Source organism: Argopecten irradians, chromosome 9, assembly GCF_041381155.1.
Source record: "Argopecten irradians isolate NY chromosome 9, Ai_NY, whole genome shotgun sequence".
Lineage (NCBI taxonomy): Eukaryota > Metazoa > Mollusca > Bivalvia > Pectinida > Pectinidae > Argopecten > Argopecten irradians.
Window position 1 is genome coordinate 37173250 of NC_091142.1, and position 18408 is coordinate 37191657.

At 32.2% G+C, this 18408-nt stretch overlaps 1 protein-coding gene across 3 annotated transcripts; it reads left to right on the forward strand.

Moving 5' to 3' along the window:
* The first annotated feature begins 460 nt into the window (after nt 1-460).
* On the forward strand, nt 461-16196 carry LOC138332236 (uncharacterized). Of its 3 annotated transcripts, none has more exons than XM_069280241.1 (6): nt 461-908; nt 5898-6029; nt 9668-9771; nt 10372-10428; nt 11164-11386; nt 13141-16196. In XM_069280241.1, the coding sequence occupies exons 1-6, from the start codon at nt 844-846 to the stop codon at nt 13223-13225; spliced, it is 666 nt and encodes a 221-aa protein (XP_069136342.1). In that variant the 5' UTR covers nt 461-843; the 3' UTR covers nt 13226-16196. The 3 variants fall into 3 exon arrangements, with proteins under 3 accessions (XP_069136342.1, XP_069136343.1, XP_069136341.1); XM_069280242.1 differs by lacking the exon at nt 461-908 and adding an exon at nt 2455-2581; XM_069280240.1 differs by lacking the exon at nt 461-908 and adding an exon at nt 2461-2858.
* The last annotated feature ends 2212 nt before the right edge of the window (nt 16197-18408 follow it).

Consider the following 18408-nt stretch of genomic DNA (forward strand, 5'->3'; position numbering starts at 1 on the left):
ATGTATCTTTCTGAATCAAGTGATTTAGATCAAGATATCAACAAAAACAATAAACAAAAATATATTTTGAATTGTTACAGAAAATTATAGACTGTAAAATTGAAAAGTTTATTTTTATTCAATCGTTTTTTTTAATAAAACCAAATCATGTTTTATCAAGATATATATAACATTTGGAACTCACAAAAAAAATCTTTATTTGTCATCGATGAAGCATTAATTAGTTGTCTCCCTTACCATGAAACTGCTGTTTTAAAAATACTTTTTAACAAGATTATGTGATTTCGCTTTTTGATTTTCTGCAAATCATATCGTTACTTTAGATATTGATGTTAATTATTTTCGCACATATATCTATATTATGCGATTAAATTGTAAAGGGCATATTCGCTATACCATACCGGCAGTTAATTTGTGTTGCGATACCTACAAAATAATCCTGTTAGAGTGATCTCCCCTTTGTGTACATTGTAGTCCAAAGTCGAGAATTACGTACTAGACCTATCCTATATTTAGCAGAGTGCATCTGTCACATGTAATGCATGTTGGTATGTTATTCTTCTGATTCCTTGTCACTACGGACGTGAAGGACACATAGGCAGAAACAGGAATGAAGATGAAAGCGGATACTAGGTTTGACGTTACATGTTTGTTGGGATTGTGACCAGTCGACTGAGCAGTCATCTATCCATTGTGTTGTTCATGTTCATTGATCTATCACGTTAGTCGGACTCGTGATGGCTGTACTGGGGTGATGTTTTCTCGTCTTGACACCTCCTAGAAACCAAGTGTTGTTATAGATACACAGACTGATTTATAAACTTGACAATTTACAGTAAAAAGATGGATTTATTTGGGTGGATGACAGTGCTTGTGTTCTGTTTCCTTGCTTCAGTGATAAGTGTAGGGTAAGTATAGTCACTTGTATATAGATACAGTCATTATCAGCTGTAGAGATCAAGAGGGTACATTCATAGGTTACATTGATATGATGACAGGGCATACAGTTACTATATAGATATTGTAGACCATTGAGAGTATGTTTTTGACTCTCCAAAATCAGATTTTATTCTTGGGTTGAAGAATATGAATTTGTCATCTATATATGTTTATCCTTGGACATGTAGATCTAGATTAAAAAAATGGTGATTTGACTTCTAAATCTGCTAAGAGTCAAATGACCTTTATAGACAGGTGGTCTTTATACACAGGTTGAATTATGTTGAAAATAGTCAGATATTGGTCATTTGGGTCCATAGAAAAGAGGTCTTATTTAGCAGGTGGCCTTTATACAAAGATGATCACTAAGGCAGGTTTTGACTACTGTACTAACTGGTTTGTCTTAGTTGTCAGTGATTTAAGGGACTCATCTAGACGAGTCCTGGACTCATGATTTTCATATGGGACTCACCAAAATTTTGAGAACCCTCTATATTTTTTTGTAAATTGGGACTCATCAAAATTTGAAAAATCCTACATAAGTATTGCTGGTTGTCAGGCTTTTCACACATTTGACATAGAAATACTGCTATTGATGACTCTGTCAGATTTCTAAAAACATGGAACATTGTTTTATAAGTAACAATATAATTGTGTGTCTACTATTCCATGTCCATATATCCATCAGTAGGTATCTAACCTGCTGTTTAGTGTTTATATGATCATTACATTAGATTTGGTTGAATATTGAAGTCATTTAGGATTATAATTTCATAAAGACATACTGGGTATATGTATATATGGAATTCAGCACCTTGTAAATGTCTATTGCTCTTTTATTTGTACATTAACATTATTACTGATACATTATCAGTGTAAAAGTTGAGGTGTTTTAAATTGAGCCATAAATAAAGTTCAAGTGTAACGTCATTTAAAAACCTTGTACATGGCGCTGTAATCTGTAACATATACATTATGTACATTATGAATGTGTTTTTATGATAGGATTTTATTTACTTTCCAAACAGCCTGGAAACCTAGGCAGTGTTTGTACTTTGTATTATACTTGTGTAGTATACTATGTATAATTAGATTATAATGATGATATAGATGTGGCAGAATTAGATTTTCTGTATATAAATAAACCAGTCAGGGCCTTAATGATACAGACGACAGCCAGGGGCTGGGACATTTCTGTATCCTTAGGTATACGGGCCTATAAATTCAGACACCTGCAAGTTTTTAGGTTTAATGATTTTGGGAATTAAGATTTTATGAAGTATATATGATATACCATATATATTCGTCCCAATAAGCACCAAAGACAAAAAAAAAAAAAAAATGAAAGGACACTAATAGGACCAAAAAAGTTGACCATTTCACACTATTATTGCAATTTCAGAAATTTCCACAGTTTTTTGTAGTTCCAGTACTTTAGTACCAGTGTTTATTTAAGGTCAATGCAAGTGAATAGATACTACGTACTAGACCTATAGGGTTACATTTAATTGGGTGTATATTTAGCAAAGTGCATCTGTCACATGTTAATGCATGTTGGTATGTTATTCTTCTGATTCCTTGTCACTACGGACGTGAAGGACACATAGGCAGAAACAGGAATGAAGATGAAAGCGGATACTAGGTTTGACGTTACATGTTTGTTGGAATTGTGACCAGTCGACTGAGCAGTCATCTATCCATTGTGTTGTTCATGTTCATTGATCTATCACGTTAGTCGGACTCGTGATGGCTGTACTGGGGTGATGTTTTCTCGTCTTGACACCTCCTAGAAACCAAGTGTGTTGTTATAGATACACAGACTGATTTATAAACTTGACAATTTACAGTAACAAGATGGATTTATTTGGGTGGATGACAGTGCTTGTGTTCTGTTTCCTTGCTTCAGTGATAAGTGTAGGGTAAGTATAGTCACTTGTATATAGATACAGTCATTATCAGCTGTAGAGATCAAGAGGGTACATTCATAGGTTACATTGATATGATGACAGGGCATACAGTTACTATATAGACATTGTAGACCATTGAGAGTATGTTTTTGACTCTCCAAAATCAGATTTTATTCTTGGGTTGAAGAATATGAATTTGTCATATATATATGTTTGGCCTTGGACATGTAGATCTAGATTTAAAAAAATGGTGATTTGACTTCTAAATCTGCTAAGAGTCAAATGACCTTTATAGACAGGTGGTCTTTATACACAGGTTGAATTATGTTGAAAATAGTCAGATATTGGTCATTTGGGTCCATAGAAAATAGGTCTTATTTAGCAGGTGGCCTTTATACAGAGATGATCACTAAGGCAGGTTTTAATTACTATACTAACTGGTTTGTCTTAGTGGTCAGTGATTTAAGGGACTCATCTAGACGAGTCCTGGACTCATGATTTTCATATGGGACTCACCAAAATTTTGAGAACCCTCTACATTTTTTTGTAAATTAATGGGACTCATCAAAATTTGAAAAATCCTACATAAATATTGCTGGATGTCAGGCTTTTCACACATTTGACATAGAAATACTGCTATTGATGACTCTGTCAGATTTCTAAAAACATGTAACATTGTTTTATAAGTTAACAATATAATTGTGTGTCTACTATTCCATGTCCATATATCCATCAGTAGGTATCTAACCTGCTGTTTAGTGTTTATATGATCATTAAATTAGATTTGGTTGAATATTGAAGTCATTTAGGATTATAATTTCATAAAGACATACTGGGTATATGTATATATGGAATTCAGCACCTTGTAAATGTCTATTGCTCTTTTATTTGTACATTAACATTATTACTGATACATTATCAGTGTAAAAGTTGAGGTGTTTTAAATTGAGCCATAAATAAAGTTCAAGTGTAACATCATTTAAAAACCTTGTACATGGCGCTGTAATCTGTAACATATACATTATGTACATTATGAATGTGTTTGTATGATAGGATTTATTTACTTTCCAAACAGCCTGGAAACCTAGGCAGTGTTTGTACTTTGTATTATACTTGTGTAGTATACTATGTATAATTAGATTATAATGATGATATAGATGTGGCAGAATTAGATTTTCTGTATATAAATAAACCAGTCAGGGCCTTAATGATACAGACGACAGCCAGGGGCTGGGACATTTCTGTATCCTTAGGTATACGGGCCTATAAATTCAGACACCTGCAAGTTTTTAGGTTTAATGATTTTGGGAATTAAGATTTTATGAAGTATATATGATATACCATATATATTCGTCCCAATAAGCACCAAAGGCAAAAAAAAAAAAAAAATGAAAGGAAAGGACACTAATAGGACCAAAAAAGTTGACCATTTCACACTATTATTGCAATTTCAGAAATTTCCACAGTTTTTGTAGTTCCAGTACTTTAGTACTAGTGTTTATTTAAGGTCAATGCAAGTGAATGATACTGAGGCCTCAAAAAGGGGAGGGGCATTTATAGGGATGGGGGGCTTATTGGGTAAATACAGTAATACTTGTATAATAATAATTACAATAAAACTATTAAGTTGAACCTGGGCCACATCAAAAGTACCATATAGGGTTACATTTAATTGGGTGTAATCAAAGATTTAAGTGCACACATGTGTCATGTATTAATAGCTGATAATATATCTAGACATCTATATACTTACATGTATATCAGAGTTGATGTATTATCTAACTGCTGCATACAGTTCAAATCAATTAACGTAAAAGGTGAGTCTGGTGTTTTGTAGACTACTGTACATGTAAACGAAGATGATATCAGCGAGATCTAGAGGTTTTATCAAGGACACATCAACAGCTCACATGTATAGTTAATTAACAATTTGAGAGATTACATAAGATATTAAAGGGAATAAAACCAGGGGACATGTTGTTATTGGGTAGATTTCTATAGATACAGATCTAAGAACTGATGAGGTTATAATCATATACAGATCTCTGAACAACTGGTGAGAACAATCAAAACTATTTGAAATCTTCTCTCAATAGAAAAATATACCCTTTATAGTCAGTTAATTTTTCAAATCAATTTTTTAGCTATTTGAAATAAAAATAGCTAATCAAACTTTAACAGTTTTAAGTTTTTTTCGGTTTGGCTTAATAGGTTACCGTGTATATATATAGATTCCCAGAACCATAGAACTATGACAGTTGAAAAATGAGAATTAAAGTATCATCAGAAGAGTTCAGAGAAAGCAATAAAGCAATTAGTTAAAGCTGTTCAATAGTGAAAGGACCAGGACACACACAGAGATATGTTTCAAAGGAGAGAGAGTGTGGGAGTAAGGACGGAAGACACACAGAGGACAAAGGTGTGTGGAAGCATGGTCAATTTAGTTAAAGCCATTGATGGTTTCAACCAAGGTCCAGAGACAGTATAATGGTCACCTAAGACTTCAAAAGGATAGATGTAGACCCGCCTCCAGATAGATAAACTAGCCAATAGAAATAGTAGATTTTTTCAGAGTAAAAGTAAGTAGATTTTGTCAGAGTAAAAGTAGAAGTTTAGTCATGTAGCTTATAAGGGATGTGAAAGAAATAAAAGAGACAGAATTGAAGTGAGAGACACAAGTTGAAGGTTAAGATTGAGAAGTTGTGGTCAGAATTGGACAGAGAATTATAGTGTCCAGAGTTTGAACTAAAGGAATTAAAATACTAAGTAAGAGAGAGAAAGACTGAAGGCAGATGTTCCCAGGGAACAATATGTGTAAGGATACTGTATATATACATATTAGTTATCATATATAAGGAAGTGGAACCAACAAAGTGTTGAGTGTGTATCTCACAATGAAGTAAGGACAGCAACAATGACACCCCAAAGCAAATGGTGATATGCCCAAACCAAACGGTGATAGAACTTTTGCATGCATTACAATACGTTTTCAATAATATTATATATGTGTCCAGTAACTGTCAAATAATATCAAACTTTTTTTTATTCTAGAGCCAGTGAACACAAGTGCACTTTTATAAAGGCCAAGACCATCACTAAATTTGAACAAGTATACAAGCCATGCAAGTTATCCTACAGAGCTCGCTGTTCCTGGTTCAGCTTAGACTACTGTACATTTTATCAGTAAGTATTATTTCTTAATGTACTAGCAGCATTATTTAAATATTTCAGATTCATTTTATGATATTTAAACTTCAGAAAATCACGATAATGACCATTCAGTATTTGGTACTGTTGTGTTACCACTTATATCCTGTCCTGTTTTGTTATGCCCTGTTTTGTGCCTTAATAAAGCCCTTTTATATACAGAGGCAAGTGCATTATCTTACAGACATTTCTGGGTGGTTTTTTTTGTATGCAACAAATAAAATATTTCATATGTCAATTATCACTTATTTACAAATAAAACTCTCACCCTTCAGTGACCAACCCATATTTACAGATTTCCTTGGCCTGCTTCCTAAGAATTAAACCGTTTATAAAGTTCAATAGTCAATATGCAATTTTAAAGTTGTTTTCAAACCAGCTGTTTTTTCTTTCGCATATAAATTGCACAGGAGTACAAGTCACACATGCAATTTCTAGGTAAAAAAAGTCATTTCCTATTCACCAGAAAATATAGTATACAATGTACGTACAAGTATATTGGTAAAACTATATTTTGATGTGATATAATGTCATGATCTTTAACCCACAAGATTTTCTTTTTCATGTCAAAATTTAAACATTATTATATACAGTAAAGTAGCTGGGTACATCGATAGATCTGTTTTGTGTCTACATATTTAAACAGATATGTGGGTGAACGTTCATCTGAATTCAGGTCATTGTGATATACTACAAACTTTTAGGCTGTAATATATAGGCTGTCGCCCTTTCTAGGGTAAAGTCATAAAAATAGTTCAGATTGATTTAATTATGGGGTGGCAAAGGAGTTATTTTTATGTAATTATGGGGTGTTGAGGGAGTTATTTTTAATACTGGAATGATGCATTCATATGTGAAAATTTAAATATCTCTCTGAGCTTTAACAATTGAGTCATCAAATCATCAACTCCTAGGTTTCATATAAATGTACTGGTGGTTGGCTTTAAAAGTAAGCTATATAGAGTATCGGAAAACCATTCTCTCTCTAGTGGAAAAAAATCTAAAATCTTGAAATGGTCAGATATATTTATATATATATATATAAAGCTGTTTAATCATGTAGGAGTAATTCTATGGCTCATCTGTATGTACACCAACTGGTCGACGTACTTGTTTGACCCCAGATTTTATGGTCTTTGACCTCAGCTATTTGTATTAGAATTCTAAGTTATTAGACGTGGTCTGACCCTGGACTTTGATCCTCAGCTTTCATTGCATTGTATATTATTACCATAGGATAACGTATCTGACATAAAACCTGTCCATTTATATACATACATCTATATGCAAGAATAAGGGCTTACATTGCAGTAAATTATGTATGTAAGTTGTATATAATATATGTTATGTGTATGCTGTTTATACACTACAATTGTAATTAGAATGTATTCAGAAAAATTATCTTGATAAAGTTAATTAGGTGATGCATTAAATTTTATTAATATAATGCTAGATTTTTTTTACATACCAGGTACATGTATGAAAATACGCTTGTGATAGATAGTGAAAAATAATTATTTCACTTAATAGTTATGATTCTCCTAATAACTCGATTATAGTGCTAAAATTTAGGTTTTTTTTACATTCTCCTATAGAAATTTTAATTACATATGTAATTGTGAAATTTAACAGTAACGATGCCAAGAATGAGTAAATAAATTTTATAGAGAAAAAATGTTATTCGGTATAAAATCATTTCTTAGCTATAATAAAAGTAAAACATATATTAATATACTGCGTATGCTTTTACTTAGTGCAAATAGGTAAATATATATATCATGAGATTTAAATGCTTGGAACCATTGCTTTGAAAGGATTTCACTGAATCAAAAATGTATAAATAAAATAGAAGTGTCATTTCACTGTATGACCCAGGGTGTATTTTACATAGATCTTGTATAGCTGTGGTTTGGTAATCTGAAGTCGATCACATTGAGGTGGCGTGTTCTTTAATTCCCCCGACATCAGACCATTGGTAACAGCTGATCATGTGTGTTATGATTTAGTTGTCAATGCAGATGACCGGGCAGCTATTTAAGCCTTTTAAGCACTTATTGAATATTTCCTACCACCATTGTAAAGATGATGTATATGTACCTTTATGATAGGCTAGTGTAATTGGCAGTAGAAGTGTAATGAATATTGTAATTAACAACTAAAAGCCTGGTAACATAACATGTAGTGATGATTCCAGGGGAAACATACTGGTATATGTCAATAGTCTGAAATAAAAAAAAGGCCAGTTATTTACACAAGTTTTACTTTATGATATATGAATTATAAAATGTGTATGATACAGTATCAGATGATTTTTCTCAAGCAGAAGCTACAAAATATTATTATCATTTTGAATAATCAAAAGTTTTTGTTAGCAGAATCAGGGTTGATTGGCCACATAAAAGTACATTATAACTACCATATATATATATATATATATAAAATTACTGCCCTTGTTTGTTTGTTTGAGTTTTATGGCCCATCAACAGCCGAGGTCATTAACTGCCCTTGTAGTACTATAGGGACATTTCAGTTACCAGCTAAGTTTAATTATGTCTGCAGTCATTTTCTCCAGCTCCGCCTCCAAACTCTGGTATATTCTGTATACGTAATGGTATTGGTTGTGAACAGGACATCAAACAATAAAAAAACAAAGCTAAAATCAATGGACCTGCAGCAGTTATTTGTCAAGATTATAATTGAGTTATTGCCCCTTTTTTAACTATTTTGTTATTTTAATTTTATATTGTAAACTCTATATGCTTTTAAACCTGATCAGATGATTATATTGAAAATACTTTTATCATTTTTAAGGTATGGTACTTTTTATTTGTGTCCTAAATCACCTTTCCAAATCATAGTACAAAAAAGTTCTTTGTTGTATTTATTTTTGCAAATATTAAAAACGATATGTATGTAACCCAACCCTTAAGTGTGGGAATATATAGGTACCCATTCTCTTCATGCTACTTCTCACTCAATGCCCTGTCCTATCCCTGCCTTTCCTATTCAGATTTTAAATGAGGACAGAGATAGTTATGCCTTACGGACAATACCATATTTGCATTTGTATCTAAAATAAAACATAGTTATAATAAAACTCTGGTAACCAATGAGATTACTTCATTGTATGCATAGTTTATAATACAAATGCAACAGACATCTTATATACACCTTGGCAGGGAATGAAAATTACTTTGTTATAACCATGGATTCATTGTACATGTGTTTGTTATAACATATTTTACTGTGTGTTTTGGAAACCGGGATGACTTTTGATATGATTCCTAAGGTACATATAAATACAAGCTCACTTTAATGATACCCTGTCATGCCTTTAATTATGCTCTTGATTGTACGAGCTAATGACATCTTTTTTAGGTTTTGATTTTCATTTGAGATTTGAGACTTATTTTGGTATCAGATAACTTCAACATACATGTATAAGATTAATTAAAATTCAGATTTGTATTTATGGGCTGAACTCTAACACAAAACCATTTTTTCTCTCTCTAACCTGAAATCTGCTTAGATAGATATCTTTTGTAGTATAAACAAGTTGCTTAGTTGTATGGTGTAGATATTTCTTTGATCATGAGTACTTTATTTACTTACAGTGAACAGTACTGCAATAAAAACTTCAATACCTCCGAGATAGTTTATGTGAAGGTGATCGAATGCTGCAATAAATATGTAATGGCACCCAATGGTACCTGTGTTCGTAAGTATACAGTTGTAATTTATTAGTTTATATCATGTACTTACATTGTGCGGATTTACTTCTAAGGTTTTTTAGGTCGTCTGAACTGAAGATTCAGGATGACATAAGTAATTATACTTTGTCCATCTTCATGTGCCATCCACCATGTGCTATGAGCTGTGCATAAACTTTTCATTTAAACAATGCCTTCTCAATAACTTAAACACCTAGGGAACTGATATTTGTATGAAGCATTCTGGAATAAAGAAATATTAAAATTTGACTTTGAACTTCATGCATTCAAGGTCACAGGGGTCAAAAAGGATAACATTTTGAAACAACTTGTTGTCAATAACTAACATGTCTAGAGACTTTATATTGGACCTGTCATGTTGCATGCTGGGATACAAGGCTACCAAATTTGTTCAAATGAATGACCTTGACCTTCATTCAAGGCTACTACACACAAGGGTAGACTATAACAATACAAGCTCTTCACAGAAGGTTCTGTATTAAAATAAACAATTATTGTCAATTTGATACTGCACCTTCATAATTATTAAAAAGATAATGGAATGGAAAGTTAGAATTAATGCTAACTTGTCTTGCTCTCTTTTACAGTTCTATCAAAAGTAGAAAATGATGATTGGTATATCATGAAGCTAAATGCTACTACAGGTAAGTAAGATTGTGTAAATACAGTGTATTCTTGGAATTCAACTTAAGATTATCCGTATTAATTAAAGGAAACATCTTTATAAAGTACGCCTGTCTATAATGAACTTTTTTGCTTTGTCCCTTTGGTGTCCTTTATAGACAGGTTGACTGTTTATATATTGATTAAAAGAAATTGAATCAATCAATTTAACATTTAGTGTCAGCTGAAAGTTGATTATGGTTGTGTATGATATACTGTCCATTTCTGTCAGACCTGTATATACCATGTATTCACCATTATTAGCACCCCACCCCCTATAAGTGCCCCTCCCCGTTTCTGGAGAAGAAGTGAAGTTGTATAAACACCCCCATCACATGGATTCAACAATGTTTTACAACATGTGATGCCTCTAACATCAGCATTGTATCCCATATTACATGAACTTGACAGTTTTTTACATGTGAATCACATGATAATGGGTCTCAAAGGACAAAAAGCATGTTTACTGATTAATGTACCATTAGCAAAGAAAGATTTAAAACATGGCTGATTTTTGTTTGTGTCCACAACTTACATTTGGTATCAACTCCCCCTCCCCCATTTTGTTATAATTATTTTATAATTAGCGCCCTGTGCCCCAATAACGGTGAATATGGTATATCTAGCCAAGCTTTACAACAAAACAACTGATGATAAACATGATGTTGTTTGTTCCATTACAAATTGGTATGAACTGTTTGTTTTCACTGCTACAGAACCACCTGTTGTGGTAAAGCCTATAGACCATAAACCTGTGAAGAATGCACAAAGTGGTGATTACGATACGATAGACTCTCGTGATCCCAGTAAGGTGTCTCGAGTGGAGACCAAGGAAAGCAGCACCATGACGCTGTCCCACGGAGCCTACGCAGGGATAGGATGTGCCTTATTGTTTCTGGGAATTATAGGCGTACTAACCTTCATAGGAGTACGCAAAAGGTAAAATAGTCCTGTATAGTATAGTATTTACCTTCATAGAGGTACACAAAAGGTAAAATAGTCCTGTATAGTATAGTATTTACCTTCATAGGAGTACGCAAAAGGTAAAATAGTCCTGTATAGTATAGTATTTACCTTCATAGAGGTACACAAAAGGTAAAATAGTCCTGTATAGTATAGTATTTACCTTCATAGAGGTACACAAAAGGTAAAATAGTCCTGTATAGTATAGTATTTACCTTCATAGAGGTACACAAAAGGTAAAATAGTCCTGTATAGTATAGTATTTACCTTCATAGAGGTACACAAAAGGTAAAATAGTCCTGTATAGTATAGTATTTACCTTCATAGAGGTACACAAAAGGTAAAATAGTCCTGTTATAGTATAGTATTTACCTTCATAGGAGGACGCAAAAGGTAAAATAGTACCAAGGTAAATATCCTGTATAGTATAGTATTTACCTTCATAGAGATACACAAAAGGTAAAATAGTCCTGTATAGTATAGTTATGATTTACCTTCATAGAGGTACACAAAAGGTAAAATAGTCTGTAAAATATTACCCAGGTGTAAAATAGTTGTATAGTATAGTTTACCTTCATAGTACCAAAGGTAAATACCTGTAAAAGTTAGAAAAAGTATAGTATAGTATTACCTTCATAGAGGTACACAAAAGGTAAAATAGTCCTGTATAGTATAGTATTTACCTTCATAGAGGTACGCAAAAGGTAAAATAGTCCTGTATAGTATAGTATTTACCTTCATAGAGGTACACAAAAGGTAAAATAGTCCTGTATAGTATAGTATTTACCTTCATAGAGGTACGCAAAAGGTAAAATAGTCCTGTATAGTATAGTATTTACCTTCATAGGAGGTACGCAAAAGGTAAAATAGTCCTGTATAGTATAGTATTTACCTTCATAGAGGTACGCAAAAGGTAAAATAGTCCTGTATAGTATAGTATTTACCTTCATAGAGGTACACAAAAGGTAAAATAGTCCTGTATAGTATAGTATTTACCTTCATAGAGGTACACAAAAGGTAAAATAGTCCTGTATAGTATTTACCTTCATAGGAGTACGCAAAAGGTAAAATAGTCCTGTATAGTATTTACCTTCATAGGAGTACGCAAAAGGTAAAATTGTCCTGTATAGTATAGTATTTACCTTCATAGAGGTACACAAAAGGTAAAATAGTCCTGTATAGTATAGTATTTACCTTCATAGAGGTACGCAAAAGGTAAAATAGTCCTGTATAGTATAGTATTTACCTTCATAGAGGTATGCAAAAGGTAATTTATATTAAAGTGGTCCTGTACTGTACAGATAGTGGTTATATTTATAGGAGTGCACAAAAGGTTATTCATATCCAGAGAGGCTTTTTAAATTTCAAATTATTAGTGGAACCAATTAGCTAGTGATAGATTAGAAAGCATCTTCAGAATCACCTTTATTGCTTTTTCTACCCTGGTAGGTATTCTAGGAAATAATTTTTAATCCTTTAATCCTTAAAGGTTGGTAATTTTGAAGATATACATATATTTTACATCTAATAATTAAACAACCCTCTACAATAATAATTTTTTTCAAGAACTTCTATGAAATCTTCCATCTGTTGAAAACTTTACTATGTATAAAGAAATACTACTTTGAATTCCTTTTATTTGCAAGTTGTATATAGAGTTTTATTGCTAAAAATCTTATTCAATTTTCTTTGCTATAGAGTTGTATTGCTAAAATTTTCGTTGTTGACAGACGAAGACGATTTGCTGCACAAAAGTCGTCCAGTGAACAAAGAGTTCCTATTCACATGGCTACAGAGGAAATAGCTGAAACATAATGACACCAATTACCATAAAGTGATTATCCTTCTCAAAAATCAACTTGTGTTAATTACTTTAAATTTCACAGTTTCAACATCAATATTGTTTTAATGTCAGATGACGGTTGGGTTAAGGAAGTATTGGTGTTGTAGCTGAAATGACAAGTACATGGAAACAATGAATTTCCAAAAGTGCTCTAAATGTACCTGTCTAGTTTATGACATACACAAGATGGAACCTGACAAGCTACATGTAGGTGTATTAACCTTAGCCTTACATTTATAACATTCAGCAAAATTGGTGTGAATAATAATGTTTCTATGGTTACTGATTTGTGTATAATTTTTATGCAAGTACATTTCATTATGAAATATGGTTTAAAGAGACTTTGTATAGCTCTATGTACATGTGATTTTAAAATGTTTATGAGATTATGAGTATATTTTGTTCTAATTCATAAGATTTGAACTAAATCTGAAATTGGGTTGCGTTACCAACTGATTTCTTGTACAAAAAATCAAATTGCTTTGGCCCACACAAGGCACATTATTTCAAATGCATACTTTGTAGTCTTCGATGCCATGACACGCCGTCTTGATGAAATTATGTTATATTTTCTATGTGAATTAGAATTTTATTGATGTAGTATAGTCTATCCTTGATGGTTGAACGGTTCAGTGATGTCGCATAGTCTACCCTTGATGGTTGAACAGTTCAGTTCTACAGGTGTCACAGTAGTCAGGTGCCATATGGGTAAAGTTTAACTTAGAGAATTTTGTTGGATTCCTTGTTAACAAGGGGGGTAACTTTGAAATGTCTATCATAAGAACTATTTATCTGTAAAATGATATTTGATAGTGTGTCTGTCTTATTAAAAAAACTCTTACCTAATTTCATAGAAATGGTAGTCATATACATGTACATGTATACCGAGTATATACAACAAGTTTAATCCAGTTTCTTTAGACAGCTTTTCAAAATAATTTTAAAGATGTATCTTGATTTTTAAAGAAGAAAACCTTTTGTAATCCCATATTGCATCATCATGTTAAATTGTTTATCTACGTATGTACCATCTTTGTCGCTGATATACGGTAAAAATGAAGGCAATCAAGACCAATTAGATCTCATACAATAATAACTAATATCCATTACTCCTGATTCTAAATTATGTACATTTGTACTTTGGAAAGTGAAGTGAATATTATCTGAAGTCTTTATTTCTGTGTTGATATTGCTCAATGTTGTATGTAACCTTATCGTTTATTGTCACTTTATCTGTATACAAAAATATAAAAGTGTTTATATACATAATGTATACCAAATAAGTCATACAGACAATTGCTTATTTGTCTGTTGTACATATATTTCTTTACTTTCAGTTTACCTATATTAAGTACATTCATGTATATGTATGAGTTTTTTCTGCCATATCGGGTGTATCCATTAGAAACTTCATTATTTTATTTCACCATTTATTGAGGCAGAATGGATTTCATTTTGTGTGCAGTATTTATCTTAGGGTTGATCACAAATGTAAATGTTTGTCAAGAGAAGAAGTATCAATATATTCAATTACAGTATCTAAGACAACAATGATTGAAAAATATAAAATATTTTATAAAAAAAAATAATTCTTTGACTTGTCTATATCGCTATGGTTACAGATTGTTTTGTCATCTCTCAGGATGCTTACTTAACAAATAATATGTTTCTAGTCCATGAGCTTATCTTTATAAAAAACATTATCTCTCACATTTCATTCTCTTTTCTCTAGTCGCAAATATAACCTGTCTTTGTAAAAATTTGACGGCACTCGAGAAAGCAGAGCTTGGAAGAGATACTTTTGTGGTCTGCCGTAGTCTTGATACATCTTAAACTGAATTTAGTTCACGGCTGAAATTTGTAATAATAACAAATACCAGGTACTGGCAAAAGATTGGCGTGAGTGTGTGTGTGTGTGTGTGTGTGTGAGTGTGTGTGTGTGTGTGTGTGTGGGTGTTTTTAGTTTTTTTTTTTTTTAGTTTTGCTTTAAACAGCTACATTTGTACGTGTATAAATACATCTATAAAATCAAACAAAAACTCATCAAGGTATTGCAGAAACAAAATAAATCTTGCCTTTAGAGAGCGTTGAGAAATGGTTATATAATTGTTTTTCTAGTTGAAGTTGTGTGTATAGTATGGCTGATTTTGTGATAGCGATTGTGTTACATATACAGTAAAGATGCACAAGCTTAATTGTATATTATTGTCAATATTGAGATTTTCCTTACAATGTGCTGACAAGCATTATAAAATCAGGAAAGAGATATGCTCTTGTTAAGATTATGCTTTTGGAAATCTCTCAGGTCAAACAGTCAACACAGATATCAGACTGACAATGTCTGGTCGTATCATCCTAACGTCGAGTTCAATGTGTCAATCTGATCACGTAACACGTATTTTATCATAGTTTGTTAAACAACCAAGTTTTTATCTTAAGCTGTATGGAAGAGATATTATTTTTGTATAATCTAACTATTCCCTTGGTACTTTATGATAACCTTACTAAAAACAAAAACGTCTTTGCATGTTACAGAGTTAGCTCCCTTGCGGGTAGGTATCGGTTGTTACGTCATTATTTTGTGAGCGCAATTCACGTCGTTTTCTCCGAAAAGTATGACGTTACGCTCGCAAACACATGATGTCTCAATCAATAGCTACCCGCAAGGATAGGTAACTCTATGCAAATACGGAATACATTGTAACGATGATGGGTCAGATTCAGGCCGATTCTGTTATACATGAACAACGTTTGGGAAGACCATCATTGATCAGACATTGTCAATGTAAGAAAAATAAATAGTGGATATAGATAATCGCATTTGTTTCACTAATATTGTCTTGTATGAATTTGTTTTGTTTCATTTAGGAAATGTGCACTATATTGTTAATTGTTATTTATTTCATCATATTGAATATAATAAAGACAATAATGTCAATAAAATTCACCGTTTTGGTTTTTATGTTAGTAAATTACGTATCTGTAATATGAGAAATTGTATAGTCTGTACTGTATTGGTTATTTCTTTTAGTAAAGGCTTTTCTCTGATTAGTTTGGAATGTATATATATATTATATATATATATATTCTTGCCAGGCTCAACAGAGATTGTTAACTCATTTTTTGAGGTCGATTTAAAACAGTCTCTACTTACAGACATTGTTGCTATAATCAGGAACATATTTTTGATATGTTTCTTCTACAATTCATTAATGTATTGATCAAATTATATATAATGACAATTGAGAAATAATACTTTTAAAAATAACATTGAATTCCAGCACATTAAAAAGCGGTCACTTTAGTTCGAACTTGAATTACATTACTTCAAGGCCCACTACCTCTCCGAAACGGCTTTTAATTTCTAAAACGGGAATGCAAAGTGAGATTGATTGTTTTGTAGAGTCGCAAAAATTATTAGCTTGCATAGTATTGCGGTACGGATCGATAAAAGTTTAAGTCCAGTCCATGTATTACATAGTGCCCCAGTCACACTTGAAAACGAGTCACAAATGAAAATGCCGGCTACAGGTCACTTGTAGACCAGTTATGGGTGCATCCTCAATTCAATTCTTTTATTTCCTTGAACATTACGGTTCATCTTAAAAGGTGCATGAATATATATACAGTGCAACAAAACATATATATAATCACACATAGATATTTACACACACATACACCCAACACCTGCACGACCGCTACCCTAGGGTAGAGGGTGTTTCTACGTTTGTATCAAACAGTATTTATTCTTATCCTGTACATTCCATGAAATATAACATAAAAAGAACAAAAGTATTTACGCTAACTGTGTTTTAACTTGAAATAAGTAAAGCCTGTATGAACGTAACTATGTCTTTATAATCACCTGGTAATACCGATCGGAGACAATGGACGAATGATAACTTAGTATCGTATTCTCAACCCTATTGTTCTCAAATTCTAAAACGTTAGACAAGAACAGAACATTCCAGATTATTATACATGTGCTATATGAGTATATAAATATATATATTAATTAAATTATGAAGAAAAACTTAGTCTGAGAATGATGAAGTCATGAACATATCAATAGAAATTAAATAGCAAAACATGTCAACAATCTGTATGTTTAGAAAATAATGAAAATAAAATTAGCAGTATGATGATTTCATCAATTGAATCAAGCGAAATGAAGTATAGTCAGCACATCAAATTTGGAAAAAAAAGTATCACATACTAGTATACCGGTATTACATATGTTTATTTAGGTAGAATCTATCTTTTAGAATATTGGATAAGGACCGTTTAGTCATAAAGATCCTGATGGGAATTATAGTATCCATCTCTCTGTCTTATAAAATTCATTCTATTTCCTATGTATAGTTAGCTGCAATATTGTTGCTCAAAAGACTTTTTGACAGAAAATGGTATAGGCCGGGTACGTATATTCGTTCTAATGTGTAAAGTATTAATTAATTCTGATAAACTAAGCATATGATTAACCTGAGGTCTGAGTTTAGAGAAACATTTGAAGGATGTGATTATGTTGCAAAGAATCCAACAGAAGCTCCCATTATGACACGCCGGTCTAAAATCTTGACCTCTCGAAATTCTTGCCAGGCGCAACTCAAAGCGTTGATTTTTAGGTCGATTTAAAACAGTTTCTACAAAAAGCCATAGAGACATTGTCGTTATAATCAGGAGCATATATATATTTGATATTTTTCTTCTACGCGCCATTAATGTATTGATCAAATTATATATTATGACAAGTTTGAGGGATATGTATAAAGTTTGAGGGACATGTATGATGTTTGAGAGACATGTATGATGTTCCTCTCCGAAACGGCTTTTAATTTCTAAAACGGGAATGCAAAACGAGATTGATTGTTTTGTAGAGTCGCAAAAATTATTAGCTTATCGTTAATACTACACTTATCATCACCTTCTGAACAATTTGATTAAAATAAATTAAATGCTCATTTTCATAACACGGATCATCTTATATTTCCTGCCGTCGTCCTAATTATAATTATCGCGCGTTATAATTAGTTGACTTTTGTATCAGACGGCAAAACAGCGAAACTTGCATTTGCTTGAGGTTGCAACCTCTTCTTAGGCCATCGATATATATCTTGTCATGTTATTTATGTTTTTAAGAAACTTTTAATTTTTG